The sequence below is a fragment of the Solanum dulcamara genome, chromosome 5 (genome assembly GCF_947179165.1).
Source record: "Solanum dulcamara chromosome 5, daSolDulc1.2, whole genome shotgun sequence".
NCBI classification, from domain to species: domain Eukaryota; kingdom Viridiplantae; phylum Streptophyta; class Magnoliopsida; order Solanales; family Solanaceae; genus Solanum; species Solanum dulcamara.
Window position 1 is genome coordinate 1,030,973 of NC_077241.1, and position 17,496 is coordinate 1,048,468.

Consider the following 17,496-nt stretch of genomic DNA (forward strand, 5'->3'; position numbering starts at 1 on the left):
TTCCAATATTAAGATATTAAACTACAAAACTCATCATAAAAAAAGGAAATAAAGTTATTTATAGAAAACTTTAAATTAGTCATCAACACCAGTTCTTGCATATGGAATTCTATAACTTAATCTCTTTCTCCAACAAGAGATTTGGTTGATTCAAATCCAAATATACAATGCAAAATCTGGCTTGGCCTATGGTAGTTTGTCACCAAAATTATTTAAGTGTCTTGACTAATCTGGTGCCTCATACACTTTTATTCAGTATACAATCATACTTTTCTAATAAGAACAAACCTATTGAGAACATAAAAAAAATGGTTTACAATTCTCAGGAAGATTGTTAACCTTGTACATCAGCTTCTTGGCTTGATCTAAGCAAATTCCCATCGTTGAGGAACGTGCAAATGGCGGTTCCAACCTTCTCATGTTAAGTCGGAATGAAGAGACTCCTGGTAAGAAGCACCTTTCCCCCTTGAGTGGCGCCCAAGCTGCACGATTCTGGCGCCAGTGGACTATATGAAGATGTTACTAAGAGCTGAAAAAACTAAAGAAACTCAAGAGTCTTCCCCCCTTTAGTAAGCATGCGCGCATCTGAGGTCAGTAGATTTTGGATACCAGATGCATAAAGAAGAAAAAAAGGACACAAGCTATTACATCTCCTCATATAACTATGGCTAATGAAGTTACTGATAGCTCTTAAGGAAAAAACATTCCTAGGGAGACCTCCTCCGGCCAAATTCAGTTAGCAAGATCCTTTTATAGTAATCAGAACGACTACGATGATAATCAATCCATACACATAATTGCCTAATCGCCTCTCGTTTTTCCTCCTTGAGAGACATCATTGATTCCTCTTTGTCCTTGATCATCTTCTCTAGTTCCCTAACTTTATTCTGCGACTTCCAAACTTTCTCTCTATACTTCAATATCTCAGCTTCTTTGTCATCACATTGTGCAAGCAAGCAATCAAAGTCATCTTTCACGTGTGCCATCGCTTTATTTTTCCTCATCACCCAATCTTTTACAAATTGCAGCTCACACGAATTCTTTGATATTTGATTCAAGAAATGAGCAGTGCATTCCTCAAACTTCAGTGCCACGGTGTCCAGTGAACCTAACATATCGCTAGCTGTCAACGATATATCCTTAATTTCCCTTAACCCCATTTCATTTCTTGCATTTTTCTCTCTTAGATCTTTGTTCTCTTTCTCGTATGAGTTTCTGTTTTTTTGGTACCACTCCTTGTTTTCGATATGCATTTGTTCTGCCACGCGGATCCTTCTGCTCAAGATTCGTAAACTGTCTTCAAATGTCTTGCGTAGTTCCTCCGCCATTTCTCCTATTTTTCTTTCAGCATTGTGAAAATTTAATTTGGAATCCTCTAACTTGATTAGCATTTGCTTATGTTCCTCCTTAGACTTGTTTACGGCATCTTGCATCCCTCTTAAAGTTTTCTCCTGCTCCGTGATCTTGATAGTCAATTCGGTATTTTTCTTTTCCATCTGCATAAGGTTTTGGGAAAATTCATGTTTTTCCTTCTCAAGCTGAGACTGAAATCTTGATTTTTCAGTTTCTGCGGTTTGCAGCTGCTTTTGAATATTGTTGATTCGCGCTGTCAATGTTGAACCTTGAGCGGACATATCGTTCATGTAAGCCTCGTGTTTCTTTTGAAGAATTCCCACCTCTGCTTCTTTTCCTAATAGTTTTGTTTCCAACTCCATGATCTTATCATTCAGCTTTTCCTTTTGTAACTCTGAATGATAAGCTTCTTGATTCATATCCATTATCTTCTCTCCCATGTCACATTTTGCATCCACAAGTGATTTCACCTCCGATTTTAAGCCCTCCGTTTCTTTTGTTAACCCCTTTTCGGATGAAGTAGTGCTTGTTAGTTCCCCTTTCAGATTTTCTATCCGAAGATGACATGCTGATAGTTCTTGAGTTTTTTCTTGGAGTGACAACTCTAGTTCACTATTCTGATTTCTTAAGGCTTCCAACTCATGTTGCAGATAATTAGTCCTTTCTATTAAATCCTTAACTCGGTCAGATTCCTCGTGAGACTTCTTATTGAGTGACAGCTCCAAATCGGATTTCTGTAGTTCTGAAAAATGTAAGTCCTTAACTAGTTTCGATCCTTTGTTGGTTTCACGTAACAGCTTTTTTTCCATGTCATTCCTTTGGACACATAAACGGTCCACTTCTTGTTGCAGTGGACTGTTTACGTGCTGTAGTTCTGAAAAGTGTGCTTTTTCTGCGAAGTCCTTGACTTGTTCTGATCCTTTCTTGGTTTCATTTAACAACTTTTGTTCCAATTCATGCCTTTCAGCGTTTAAACGATCCACTTCTTGCTGCAGAACGTGTGATCTTGCCATAAGATCATCTATTCTAGACGTTGAGTTGAGTAGATTTTCGTTGATTTCTGTGCAGGTTGCTTCTAATGCTAACACGCGAGATTGCAATCCCGAGTTACTTTCTTCCATTTGCTTAAGTTCATTCGACTTGCATACAAGTTGCTCTTCGAGTTCTCTCTTCTGAACACACAAGTTATCTAATTCAACCTTCATACTAGCAACTTGATCCTCTAACCCCTTCATCTGAGACAATCTCTCCTTCTCTCGAAGCTCAAAATCATCTGTGAGATACAAGATTTCGTCTTCTTTTTCTTTTACTTTCTCTTGGAACCTTTCAGATTCATCTATCAACTTCTCTTCACCTTGAATCCTCAAGTCTTTGAAGAATTCCCCTGACTCGGTGCCTCGGCTATAAGACATTGGCGTCTCAAAATTTTCCATATCAAAACTTTCGACACTTCCCTTCACTTCAATATTTGAAGTTATAACTTTGTCCTTCAAAATAGCATCCTCATCAAGAGGCTCACAATTGGAGCAAGATGAGCTACTTTTCGCGGTCACTTCCTCGGGGCTAAAATATGATTCTGAATTCGAACACGATGAAGAAGATTGAGATGATGAATCTCCTTCGTGTTCTTCATGAAGTTTTTTCCTTACTTCCCCTCTGAGATTATCATACACAGAATAGAGGGATTGGTACTGTTTGTGGAATTCATCAACAAGTTGAAGCAATTCTGATCTTCTCCTCAAATTTCCTTCTCTACTACCTTGGTTTATTTTCTTGATTAGCTTTGCAATCCTTTTTACTTTATTCTCAATTTCTGCAATAACAAACAAAACTCTTCAAGTTAGGATTCTCTTATTGTTGCTCGGACTCTCCAAAAACAATAGAAAGAACAAAAGGCTATATTGTTCAGATTCTCAAATAATGATGTCTCATCAGTGTCGGATCCTCAAAAAATGAATTACTTTTGGAGGATCTGACACACACCTGACACCATTTTTAAAGATTCTGAGCAACATAGATGAAAAGGTAGCTTAACACGTGCAAGAAACCATATAAGTCCCACATAAGCTAAATGTGCATTGTGTATTGGTACGAGTACATGATACAAATTTGGGTGTAATTAAGGATCTAAGTACTTTATAAGTTATTATACAGTGCAATACAATCATACAACACAAGAAAATCTTGTTGAACGACAACAAACGATACAGTCTAATCAAACTATGTGTCAACAAGAGATTACAATACAATGCATACAGTTTATAACGAATACATTATAAAACGATGGAAAACAACAAAACCAAACAGGCTGCTAAGATTTGACACCATTAAACATAAAGGCTAATCCAGGATATAGAGTCAGTGTTGGTATGAGTACATGATAAAAACTTGGATGTAATTAGAAATCTTAGAACTTAGAAAGTATAATTATACAATAGGGTCATATCAAACAAGAAAAATGTTATTGAACGACAACCTACAATAACACAATCTAACCAAACATCGTCTCAACAAGACTATAGAAAACAGCAAAACCAAACAGGGTTATTAAGGTTTGCCACCATTATACATAAAGACGAGTCTAGGATTTAGAACCGGTGGGTTCAGAATGAGTGTGATTGGCATGAACATATGATATATAACTTGAATGTCATTAAGGGTCTTAGAACTTTTCAAGTTAACATTAAGTTTTTGCCACCATTAAGCACTTCTTGACAGGATGTATCAGCAACTTACTGCGAACCAGTTGCCATTCTGTATACCACATAAATCCACCATGTTGGTGGTAAATTCGTGCTTGAACATTCGCTTTATATTGCCTTCTTTTTGCCTCAAACGCGTTATCCCATAACCTCCAATAACATTCAAAGGGTCGAGGTTGTTCTGGGATCGAATAATTACCTATTTTCATCCATTTCAATTGTTCTTCTTTTTCAGGATCAACATGACTCCCAAATGCCTTCATTGATTCCTTCCAACTTCGCTTCGTCATGTCTGCCTCCAAATTTTCAGAGGGTAGTAATGCACAGAGTTAACCGGTACCTATGCTGCTCACATCAAAATAGTATCCCAACCCAGATTAAAGAAAAATCAGGATCAACAAGTCATAACCAATACACTTCAAATAACTCGCTTTGATGCGCATATAGTGACGGAACCAAGAATTCAAATAGATGCAAAAAAATGTGAGTCATAACCAAACACAACAAATATTCCCTTGATGTGCACAGTGATGAGCCAAGAATTTTAATAAGGGGATGCAAAAAAAAATGGCAAGAATATTACACCTCGGATATTATTACCCCACGGCCTAAAGTAACTTTTGAGCTACCTTTACCTGAAGATTCTCTTCTGCCAAGGAGATTCAACATATAATTTATATATATATATATATATACACAAAAAAAAATGTGTTTTCCCTATTTGCACAGTGCAATTTACATATATAAAATATCCTTAAGAAAGAGAGAAATTTAAACAGAAAAGTAAATATCTTGAACAGACCTAAACATTTATTAAGATTCAAACAAAAATTTATAACATTATGTTGTTAGAAAAAAATTCAACTAAATCACATGTTTTAATATATAAATCATTTTCAATTGGCATTGTTCAATTTTTTCCAAAGAATCTATTGATTTAATTTCATTTGAATCCCCAAACTATATTCCTATATCACCAATTTTTCATCTGATATTTGTTACATTAGTCGAGGTGCGCAACCTGAATGGACACCATAAATATAAAATAAATCACCAATTTTTCAGCCAAAACATCTAAAAAAAAGTATATATTGAGAAGGATTCATGAACATTAGGAAATAGAAACAGACATATAAACAAAAGTAATGTTTTTTTTTTGAGGCTAAAGATTCAAGATAGGTCATCATGAAAATGTTGAACATATATGAAAGTAAAAGATATCAAAGAGAAATATATTTACCATGCAAAATTCACTCTTTTCATTAAGAAGAATCAATTTTCTGGATTTTTATAAAAAACTATTTTTCTCAAAGTATTTTTTGAATTTGGGAGCAAAAAGATGAAGATATTTCATCTGAATTAGGAAATAGAAAAAAAAAAGCTTTAAAAGAGTTAAAGAGGAGGAAAAACAAAATGGGGATCACAAAACAAAAAGGATTTATTTTATTTTGACATGTTGACGTGATTATAAATTCTACTTTCACATATTGCAAATATAAAATATAAGAAAATATGGTTCTAGAAGGGTAAATATTGAGGCAAAAAAATTAATAGAAATTTGAATTGATTAAAATGGTAATAATTCTAAGTAATAGCAACAATTTCATTTTTAACCTTGACCAAACACTAATTGATCCTTTTTAAAAAAAAATTCCACGACATATAAATATATCGCATTTTTAACTACGACTTATAAATTGCTCAACCACGACATATAAACTGCATTCGATGAAGGTGACTTATAAAACGCGTACGATAACATCACACATTTGACCATTGCAACATATAAATAAATTAAAGCTTCACTTGCATTTTGTTTAAAACAAAAATACAACAACAACAACCCAGAGAAATCTCACAATGTGGGGTCTGGGGAGGATAAAGTGTACGCAGACTTTACTCCTACCAAGGTAGGACGGCTGTTTCCGAGAGACCCTCGGTTCAATAGAAGTATAAAATGAGGTCAGATAAGGTTAAAAAGTACAAGAAGTTCAAAGCGTTATGTGAAAGCAAATAAAGCAAAGTAAATAACGAAAGCGTAACAGATAAAATAGAGTAATCAAAGTACAGAGAGTAGTAGATAGTAACAGAAATCAGCGTACAAGAAATTATAGTGCGCTAATGCGCCTACTAATAAGGAAGAATAACAGAACTTTCTACTATCCTTCTACCCTAATATGGGTCCTCCACACCCTCCTATCTAAGGTCATGTCCTCGGTAAGCTGTAACTGCGTCATGTCCTGTCTAATCACCTCTCCCCAATATTTCTTCGACCTACCCCTACCTCTTCTAAAACCATCCATGGCCAACCTCTCACACCTCCGCACTGGGGCATCTGTGTCTCTCCTCTTCACATGCCCAAACCATCTCAGTCGCACTTTTCGCATCTTGTCTTCCACCGAGGCCACTCCTACCTTGTCCCGAATAGCCTCATTTCTAATCATGTCGCTCCTGGTATGCCCATACATCCATCTCAACATTCTCATCTCGGCAACTTTTATCTTTTGAACGTGAGAGACCTTAACTGGCCAACACTCTGCCTCATATAACATAGCCGGTCTAACCACCACTTTGTAGAACTTGCCCTTAAGTTGTGGTGGCACCTTCTTGTCACATAGCACACCGGAAGCGAGCCTCCATTTCATCCACCCTGCCCCAATACGATGTGTGACATCATCGTCAATCTCCCCGCTGCCTTGCATTATAGACCCAAGGTACTTGACACTTTAAAACAAAAATGTAAAAAATAAAAAAAAGTAAACACGACAACATAACAATAAAAAACGAAAACATTAGTCTTGAAATATCTCGGGTAATAAAGTCAAGTTTAAGTATTTTTCTTCTTTTTTTTTGAAAAAAAACTATCTTCATATATAATATGTTTTACATGTTCATAAGATACTTGTGCATCATTTACGAGTCAATTAGGAAAATCAGAATCTCAATACACTATATATGTAAAAGAAAAAGAGAAAATTTATCTATATTATAAGTTGGGATATTTCATGCACAAGAGATACTTATAAAGTTGATTTCTTCAAAAGAATTCCTCAATATCCTCGCAAATAGTATCTATTTTTCAAGACACTATCATCATCTTTTTTTTTTTTGATATCATTTATACAATGGTCTTTGCATATGATAGTACATGGATCTTTGACCAATCATTTTGTATTGCTTTCTAATGCTTGTCGAAGTGCTAGTGCTTCACCAGTGATGACCTTCCTCGCAAATTGAATAGGGGTGTCAACGACAATATTCTTTGCAAATGACAATAACTATACATAGCTGTCATTTTATTAATGCTTGCCTTTTTCTTTTCCACGTCCAAATCCGCATATGTAAAACAAGATCACGTCTTGTATCGTAGTAATATTAGACATGCAAGTCAAAACTAATGAAGTTAGCAAAGCATCATTATATTCATGAAAATTAAACAAAGCCTTATTAATTATTTCATTAGGTTTATATATATCATCGTTAAAAAAAAATCTAGCTTTCCACAATTACCATAAAACAAACACAAAGCATACCTCTAACTTGAAAAATCAATAATATTTTCTAAATCAAACCAGTTAGTAGGACACAATTTTTATACTGAGCTTTCAAACACCTAAAAAATATATGATCAACTGTTATAAGTCAATCTCTTAGAAAGAGTAGTGTTAACTGGTAAGATATTGAAAATGCATTTTTCTAATAAAATGTTAATTAATACTTATTTTTTACTTTAAGTGATCACTAGGAAAGACTGAGAACTAATTTGAGGTCTATTTACTTGCATCACCCTAAAGAGTCAGATTTTTTACTAGATGGTAACTAAGTCTAACCTCATAGTACTTGCCTAATTTGGTAAAATGCCACATAATTTTATTCAAAATTTTAATAATAAATAATGGGACGAACAAATAAAATATATATCATTAGGATTAAAAAAAACTAGAAAAATTGCGAATATTTCATATATGATTTTTTGATTAATAAGAGCATTGACCCTCAACTGTAAATTTATTTGTGTTTGTCTTTAAAGGGGTTAATTAATTAAAATCACTTAAATTAGAAAATTATGTATTATTTCAAATCTTAATATTTTTTCAATCTCCATCTAGTTTCGTTTTTGTGGAAGTTATTTATGCCACTACTGTAGTGATTACAAAGAAAAAAAAAACTTTCGTAATATGAGATTTTGATTTCGAGCTTGAGTATGAAAAAAATTATATCGAATGTGAATTTAAATTAGTCGAGCTCTAATACAGATATCGATCAGACATAGAAAGAAAAAGAAGAACTCCCCTAAACTATGACCGAATTAGGGTCCTATTACCCCTCAAACTTATTTTTTTATATATTTTCATGCACTTTTTGTGCTAATTTTTTTTTATATAAAATAAAGTTAAAAAAATATTTATACACATGGTGGCACGTGTTATACGATGCAACCAATTTACCTGGATGAAGATGCCACGTCAGCATAAAAATATATAAAAAAAAGAATTCTAATAGCCCTAATTAAATTAATTTATAATTACGAAATTATATTAGTCGATATCTAATACCACATAAGATATGAAATAAATAAAAAATCTCCTTTATGAATTTATGTTCCCAAGGTGTGTAGACATGTAGTGGGGACAAGTACACTTCCTACAAATTTCTCCTGAAAACGATATAAACGTTGTAATAAAACCTCCTATATTTTATTTGTCCGCCGTCTTTTTTCTGCTGCACAAAACCCTCTACATGAAAAAACCTTTAAACCACCATTTTTAACAAAAAAAGATCGTTTTTTTCTTTTGATTTCCCCATTTTTTGTTGATTCAAGCAAAACCCATTTTCACCTTTTTGATAATGGAATCATTGAAGAACCCATCAATCCCAGAAATGCTTTCGTTCTTAGAAAAAAAATACTCAATTCAAGAGAAAGATTTGATTTTTAGGCAAGAAAAATTCGAGATTGAGATTGAAAATGTGAAGAAAAAATTGGAGGAAGAAAAAAGGGGGATTGAAGGAAGGTGTAAGACGATAATGGAGCAGTATAAGGAGGAAAATCAGGTGTTATACAACAGGATTGACGAGTTAAAGATGGAGAAAAGTCGAGTTGAGGGTAAATTAAGAGATTGTCATGTGAAACTCATTGAATTGAATGGTAGAGTTTCTTGTTTGAAGGAAGAAATGAGGAAAATTAATGAGGAGCAGTTAAACTCAGCTAAAAATGGCAAATCAAGAAATGAAGGTATTGTTTTTTGTTTTTTTGTTCCTTATGCCTTGTTTTGATTGTTGTTTAAAATTGCTTTATAATGTATCAGATTATTTTGATAAAAGTTGACGGTAAAAAAAACTCTCACTGCTAAGTTGTTTTGATGGTTGTTTCATATCATTACGTAATGTATAGTATTGTATTGTTTTGATAATACCTAATGGTCAGTGAGGATTCATATAGACTTGCCCAATTTAGGGCCGAGGGCATAGTAGTTATTGTTGTCGTTACAAGGAATATGACTTGTATTTGTGGTTATCATACCCTTTTTTGGAAGGATACATTGGTAACAAATCAATGCTAGTATTAAATATAACCTATAACAGTACATTTTTAAGTGAAGCTGAGGGATAAACTGATAAAGTGAGGACTTAGGAGCAGTGGTTCACGAAGTTAGATGGGAGAGTTTCCCATTTAGGAAAATAAATTGATAACATAAACTTGGTTCCAACCGAAAAGAATGGCCCTGCACGCGACTCTGCTCAAGTGGAAAGTGATTATTCTGAGGAAGCAGGTATATCTGACTTTTAGTTCATATGAAAAAACTTATTTTTAACTATTTCTGGCATTCAATCAATGAACTAATATGGAGTCAGGATAAAGTGTTGCACACGATGATTAATTCTAGAAAAAGCAAGTTATACATTTTCATCAGTTGTGTGACTGATATTGGTGGCTATCATACTTTTATTGGAAAGATAGGTTTCTTACATCAGCTTAAAATAAAGGGGCAAACTTTAATATGTTACATATGTTTTCTTGCAGAGCCTCTTCCAATCAACTTGGATTCGGAAAGTGGAGATCCTACAAGAAGTCCATCGGCATGTCAAGCAATATTCTGCTTTAAGGATAACTTGAATGCGGTCTCTGACAAACCGGAACATTTGCCTGTTGTTATGATTAGTGATGATGAAATGGACAGAAACGAACTGGCTTCTGATTCAAACCCTTGTGGTTTGTGTGGGAGTTTAGCATGTTGTCAAAAGAAAAAGGAAGTGCATGTTCAAGACTCCTCTAATTCGAACAAAAAGAGAAAAAGAAGCATGGATGAAGGTGAAAATAGAGATGGTTCTTCTTGCAAAATCGAACGTGTTGTTCCATCTCCAGGGAAAAACTCAGTATTCATAAGACCATGTGAAGACAAAGTTGGATTTAAATGCCACTCTGAACTTCCTCTTAGAATATCTGACAAGCCTTATCAGTCTGGTGATGGCAATGAAGTTAGAAAATGGTTGTCTGAAGAAAATCTTTGTACAGCATTTGTGGAAGATCCTGAACTTTGTTTGAACGCAGTATGTGCCCTGTATCGTCAACAAATTTCTGAAAACAAATCCTCATATTACATGAGTCAGACTGACGAATATAGGTATGCATAGTTACACCAATCTCTCAAAAGCTTTTTTCTTTGTTGGTAATAAAAAAATTTCTTTGGTTTGTGAAATGAAAATTTAATGTTGGCAACGATATTACAACAACAACAAACCGACTGTAATTACCCAAATGGGCTCTGGGGAGGGTAAGACGACGTAGCCTTACTCCTACCCTTATGGGGTAGAGAGGTTGTTTCTGATTGACCCTCGTCAACCCTCCTCTTTAAGTTTGCCAACATAGAGAAGCCAATATAGAGAAGCATGGCTGCTATGTTTCTTTTATGACTTTAGAGTAGCTTTTGTGACGTAATGGTTAAAACGCTGTTCATTTTTCACGTGCTAGTAGAACTATGGGCATGTACTGTAATGCTCCTTAACTTTTTCAGTTACAAAAGGACTTGTGAATCAAAATTGATGCAAATACGGGGAAGACAAGAATTAGCTACAACTGTAACTGTATCTTCTCTAGTATGTTCATTCAATCATTCACTTTGTAATCTGTTTTTGCATGTTTTTTACCTTCAGTATTACTGCTTTAGGCAATTATCTGATTGATGGGGATCCCGAAAACAAGCTCAAAAGAACAATGTCTGAGGTACGTCTGGAAGAACAAGCAAAATGCAGGACATTAGCTATTCGATACTGCCCCCAACTATATCAGACATACCATAGCAAGAAAGACCGTCTGTTCTGCCCTGGTACTGGTATTGTCTGAGCTCTAGTTGACGCAAAAGTTGTCGTTTTGCTAGAGAGATTTTTTTTAGAAAGATTCTCCAATGCTCAAAAAAGGGATTGAGCTGTTGCACCAGCCTCGAAGTTCGCTAAGCTCCTGGTGCTTGTTTTTCATCATTTGGACTTCAATGTAGCATGTTGATTATGAACAACAGATGGCTATATTTATTTATAGAATTGTTGACAGTTTTAGCTTTTATAGTTTCATGATTGTAGAACATATGGAGGCTTTGATGTGCTTGTTTTGTTGGAATATTTAATGTTTGTTCACATATTGTTCAAACCTTGAGGTTTGCAATAAATGTGAAACATTCTTAGACAATGCTTTGATATCTTCTCATAAGATTTTCAATTTGCTCAAAATATGCATTTTGAGAGTGGTGAAAAGATCATCTTTTTTCAAATAGGGAAAGCAAATATAAGAAGAAGATCGTTTACAAAATAAGAGTCCAAAAAAGGGACATCCAACAAAATTACTCCTTCAATAACACTTTAGGCTTTTGGACACTCGATTTAGAATTTTGATTTCAAATCAATGTTTGAATTTTGGGCATATCATTTGATATCATGATTTCAAATCTCAAATTCTCTAAAAAGCATGTTTTGAGATTCCAAATTTTTATTTTTTTGAAAAAAATTTAAAACTTGACTCATAAGTTTGTATTTTGTAAAAAGAAAAAAAATGTTATTTTAATTTTTTGTAAAAAGAATCAAGTTCAACGTGAAGAGATTGTTTGTACCATGTAATATGATTATATTAAAGAATAGCTAGTTACTACTATTGTTGACTAAAAAATCCTTTTAAAATTATGTGTATTTGAAAGTTTGATCTAAAACATTTATTTATAAAAAAAATATGAAAATATGTCATTTATTATTCCGATATCTTGTTTATGAACTATAATTTACTCATTTGGTAAAATTATATAACAATTGAAGAATTTTGATAATTTTCACTACTCCTAGGTTTTTATGTTTATTAAAAAAATAGAGCTTAAGAAATCCAAATTATATATTCAATAAAAGCTTCAACTTTCAATCAATCTAAATTCAAAATCACATTCAGACCGGGCCTTTAATTTGCGTCTGGCGTCTGCTCCAAACTAATCAATATACGACAAATATTTTCATATAAACTTAAATATCTTTCATCTTAACATCTAACTACGAGTAATTGTAAATGGTGAAGCTTAGATAAATATTCTGGAAAAAATAGTATAACATGTTAAATTATACACCACAAACATTCTTTATACTATAAAAGAATGCATATAATTTTACAGTACTCAGTCAAGATTGTTCTGTCCTGTTTGCAAATCAGCCATGCTTAAAGAGATTATTGAAAATAGGATGACTATACCCTCCGTCTCGTTTTGGTCCCAAAATGCCCTTGCTATTATTCAAGTAGCCCAGTTATACCCGTCAAAACTAACGAACTTCCACGTGTACCCTCCTCATTGTAACATAATTCTTCAACCACTTCCTAGTTCTGTGTTCAAGTAATCAACAAACATCCTTTTTGCACTGTCAGCATCTGAAGGAGGGGGTGGCCCGCTCAAGCTTGTATGTCCAGCAAGCTTGATGAAAGTTCGTCGTAGCCTACGGAGCTCTGGCAGACTGACAGATCTCGAAATATCTATAGTTGGTATTCCTGGACCAAGAGATACACCATTGAGAGGACCCCCAAGAGCGCGGGACTGAGCTTCCACAATAGCACTTGTAATTTCTTGTGTCGCCCTGTCCATCTCATATAAAGAATTTGCCTCAGAACCACTTGCACTTTGGGTTGCGATGGTTGGCTGCAGGATCTTAACATCCCTTGTTTTCGAGTCTACTTTTTTCGTTAAATAGGTAACAGCATCAACCATAGCTGTAGATGATTTATCAATTCCTTCTTTAGCTGGCCATAACTCGAACAATGGAGAATCCCACCTATTTTTGCTATCTGGCCTTTCAAACCTTCTTATAAGATCTTCAAATATATAATCATCATAAGACGGTTCTCCTCTCTCACGACGTTCGACGTTCCATGTTCTACAAGATTGCTCATCAACGTCACAATGGACAACACAATATCTAATCCCTGCTGCTCTCGCCAAACACCATAACTCATATCTATAGCCCTTGATGCTATTAAGAGAATCCACTATAACTATACTGTCCTTTGACAAAGATCTGTCAACTTCAGACCTCAATACGCCTCTTAAATTCTTTTCCTCGGTCATGTTCACATAACTTTGGTTGCGACTAAGATGAAACGAAGTTTCATCAATAGTTCTAACTGATGGTTCTGGTTCCGTTTGTCCAAGCGCTTCAGATAAACAAGCTGCAGCTGTTGATTTCCCGCTACATGGTTGACCACAGATAACAACTAATGCCATCTACAACCAACAAAAAGAAATAAGAAATGAAATTAACCCATATGTGAAATTACAATGAAAATTTTTATTCGCAAAAAATTAATCAAAGAAATGATAACAAAACAGTATAAACTACATTGTCCCTGCTACAAATAATCCCGTAACAACAAATATGTGTCTCAAGTTGAATTTAAACATGAATGAATGTCCAGATGCTTTTATGTTCTACAAAACTGAAAGCATAATTATCCCTAACTATTGACATTTTCTCTCAATAAGTTGTTTGATCTATTGGTTCATTTTATCCCTCTTTTGCATTATTTAGCGTATGCATTGTATCCAAATGGCGTTTGAAAATAAATGCTCCAAATTTAGAGTGCAATATGCACTCCTTGTCATGCCGCATACATTGAGCTCTAAACTTTACATCACTAAAAATAGCAAGCAACCTAACAAAAGTATTCCAAACGACAGAAGTTTGTCTTTTTGCTGATCTTAATGCAACTGAAGGACTCTATTCACAAGAATCACAATACCCTTGGTTGACATCGCTGCCTAAACCAACTATCACATAATGAGCAGGGGCGGATCCACAGTTTCAGTTACAGGCCATGTTATTATTAAACATATTAATAAATTGAAGTCTATGTACACATAAACTTCAAATCTTAGACCCCGCCTATGATAATGAGACTATTTAGTGATTAAAAACAATATCAAGACTTGGTAAAGATTATAAATTTTTCATTATTTTAGTATTGAAGCATGCATCTCAGTTTGAATGAAGCACATTGCAAACTTGGAATTTTGATTAAAAAAAAGAGTGATTTCAAACTCACAAAGTCAAAATTCGTGACGGACTAGCAACAATTAAGTGTAGCAATCTGAAAATTAACCAGAAAGAAAAGAAAAGAGGGAAGTAATAACACCACCAGAAACCACGACAAAACCACCTTCCCAAGACCCCCTGAGTAGACACAAATGGGGATTTGAAACTAGATTCGGGATTCTAATTCATTTAAGTTACTAAATTCTAAATTAATAATTCATAATATTCAATGAATCTTTTATGACAAATACATAGTTTAAACTGAAGTTAATGAATCATAAACTCCCCCAGCCCCTATCCCCCTTCCCTCCATTATTACACCTCAATGCCACAGGCATACACCTCCAAAAACCACAACGAAACCTCCTTCCCAAGACCCCCTAGTAGGCAGGAACCGAGATTTAAAACTTATGGATTCGGAATTCTTAATTCATTTAAGTTACTGAGTTCTAAATAATAGCTCATTAATATTCAATGAATCTTTTAGGACAAATACAAGTTATTGGATGTTAAGCTCTACTTTAGCTCCATTAAACCACCTCAATACACAGAGACATACAAAACCAAAAACCTGACTGAAACCACTCTCAAGCCAAGATTTGAAATTCATGGATTTAGAATTCTAATTCATTTAAGTTACCAATTTCAAAATTAATATTTAATGAATCGTAAACTCTACTCTACGCACACCCAAGGGCGGCTCAACCCTAAAGCAGTGGCTTTAGGCCCCCCCAAAAAAAGCCAACCCCCCCCCCCCCCCAAATTCAGTTGCCGAAGATGCACAAAAAAGAAGCAAATTCGACAGATTAAACGAAGAACCAAAAGCACTGAGCAGACAAAAGATGAAGGAGATACATGCATACCTCAAAGAGACAACCAGATCTGATGAAACAAAATACCTAAGTACAAAATAAAAAAATTATGTAGGATTTACATGCTATTACTTCCTCCGTGTTGTCACGTATGCTATAAACATTTGTTGTAAAATATTTGTCAATAAAAACAGAATTAATAAAGGATATATTGATTAAACAATATTTTTTATTAATTTTTTTTAATGGAATTGAAAATAGTATAAAAATGTTTTTCTTTGACATTCACCTTTAGGTCCAAAAAATGTCATTTTCTTTAACGGAAAAATTGCATTTTAGACCCAATAAATGGATAAGGGGTATTTTTGTACTATTTTCAATAGTTCGAGGGCATTTTAGATCCTTTAAATAGAATTTTAATTAAATAATTTGAATAATTTTCTTAAACATGTAGCGGCCATCTAATGGTTACAATTTCATTATTTAAAATATATTATAAATTAATATTTATTTAATAGAATTTTAATTAAAATATTTGAGTATTTTTTTAAACACGTAGCGGTCATCTATTGGTTACAATTTAATTATTTAAAATTAATTATAAATTAAAATTTTAATTAAATAATGTGAGTAATTGTTTTAACCACGTAGTAGCCATCTATTGGTTACAATTTAATTATTTAAAATTAATTATAAATCAAAATTTATTTAATAGAATTTTAATTAAATTATTTTTTAAACACGTGGCGGCCATCTATTGGTTACAATTTAATTATTAATTATAAATCAAAATTTCTTTAACAAAATTTTAATTAAATATTTTTTTTAAAACACGTGGCGGCTATCTATTGGTTATAATTTAATAATTTAAAATTAATTATAAATCAAAATTTATTTAACAGAATTTTAATTACGGAAAAGAGCCTAAAATGCCCTCCAACTATTGGAAATAGTATAAAAATGTCATTCATCCATCTATTGGGCCTAAAATGCCCTTTTTCGTTAAAGAAAATGTCATTTTTGGACCTAAAGGTGGATGTCAAAGGCAATTTACGCCCAATAGATGGACGAAGGACATTTTTGTACTATTTTCAATAGTTCAAAGGTATTTTAGGCCCTTTTCCCTTTTTTTAAACGTCGTGTCACATCTTATCTTGACAATAAAAAAGAACAGAGGGAGTATTAATTAAAATTTTCTTAATAGTCACATCGGATTTAATGTTTGCTCGTATATTTCTCAATCTTACAATTAAAATATTAGACTATAATATAATTTTTTATTTATAATTTTTTTAGTCGTGGTTAACTCAAAAGATATCTGCTAGAGATACAGAGCAAAAATTTCAATTTTATGAATTCTAAAACGACAATTTTCTATGTTAATAATTGAGTTCTAAACTTGATACTTATACATATTTCATGAATTTTTTAAATGCAAAGACATGTTTAAATAAGTTATTAAATTCGACCAAACACATATCTGAACTTCTAGCTTCACACCTGATTTTCTTGATGGTAGACTGTGAAGTCCTTGCAAGAGAAATAAAAAGAGGCTCATTTATTAGATAGTTGTCGCATAAAAGGACATCAGGTGAAAATTTAACGTCGGCATCAACTTTGATGCTTGAATGAGAATAGTCTCCTTACCTCATATTCCTTGAGTGCAACTTTTTCTCGAACTTTACATGAACACAAAATATTTAGTGCATTGTACGAACAAGAAAAATGGCAAGCCTTTCATTGAATATTCCTCTTCAAGGGTGGCGTTATGTTTGGTGTGTCAGTTAGAAAGATTCAATCAATGTTCGTTCAATCAAGCAACATTCTTTTTTTTCTTTAACTTACTACTCATATATTTGAAAAATTCGCACAAAGTACCCCACGCCTTTATCACACCCGTTGAAGGTGAATATGTCAAGACAAATAACGAATTTGTGCAACATAACTTGTACAAGTGTCCAGAATTTAGGAGAAGATTTATCTTTAAATGATCAAAATAATGCCCGAGTCACAGCATCAAGGTCTGAGCCAAATTGAGCAAGGGCAACCACTTCGCGATATTGTGCCAATTCAATTTTGAA

General features: G+C 33.6%; 3 protein-coding genes across 4 annotated transcripts; 1 reads left to right on the forward strand and 2 right to left on the reverse strand.

Annotated features, from left to right (window-relative positions):
* Positions 1-681: 681 nt before the first annotated feature.
* Positions 682-4,345, reverse strand: LOC129890835 (COP1-interactive protein 1-like). Its single transcript, XM_055966304.1, has 2 exons — positions 4,090-4,345; positions 682-3,166 (listed from the first exon to the last, which is right to left on the reverse strand). Exons 1-2 carry the CDS (start codon positions 4,343-4,345, stop codon positions 708-710), a joined length of 2,715 nt encoding a protein of 904 aa, XP_055822279.1. The 3' UTR covers positions 682-707.
* Positions 4,346-8,733: 4,388 nt separating this feature from the next.
* On the forward strand, positions 8,734-11,671 carry LOC129890300 (uncharacterized). 2 transcript variants are annotated; one of them, XM_055965873.1, is made up of 3 exons: positions 8,734-9,288; positions 10,078-10,678; positions 11,222-11,330. In XM_055965873.1, exons 1-3 carry the CDS (start codon positions 8,904-8,906, stop codon positions 11,235-11,237), a joined length of 1,002 nt encoding a protein of 333 aa, XP_055821848.1. In that variant the 5' UTR covers positions 8,734-8,903; the 3' UTR covers positions 11,238-11,330. The 2 variants fall into 2 exon arrangements, with proteins under 2 accessions (XP_055821848.1, XP_055821847.1); XM_055965872.1 differs by having other exon boundaries at positions 8,735-9,288; positions 11,208-11,671.
* Positions 11,672-12,453: 782 nt separating this feature from the next.
* LOC129888666 (protein KTI12 homolog) lies at positions 12,454-15,564 on the reverse strand. The gene is made up of 2 exons (XM_055963618.1): positions 15,467-15,564; positions 12,454-13,795 (listed from the first exon to the last, which is right to left on the reverse strand). The coding sequence occupies exon 2, from the start codon at positions 13,793-13,795 to the stop codon at positions 12,887-12,889; it is 909 nt and encodes a 302-aa protein (XP_055819593.1). The 5' UTR covers positions 15,467-15,564; the 3' UTR covers positions 12,454-12,886.
* Between the last annotated feature and the right edge of the window lie 1,932 nt (positions 15,565-17,496).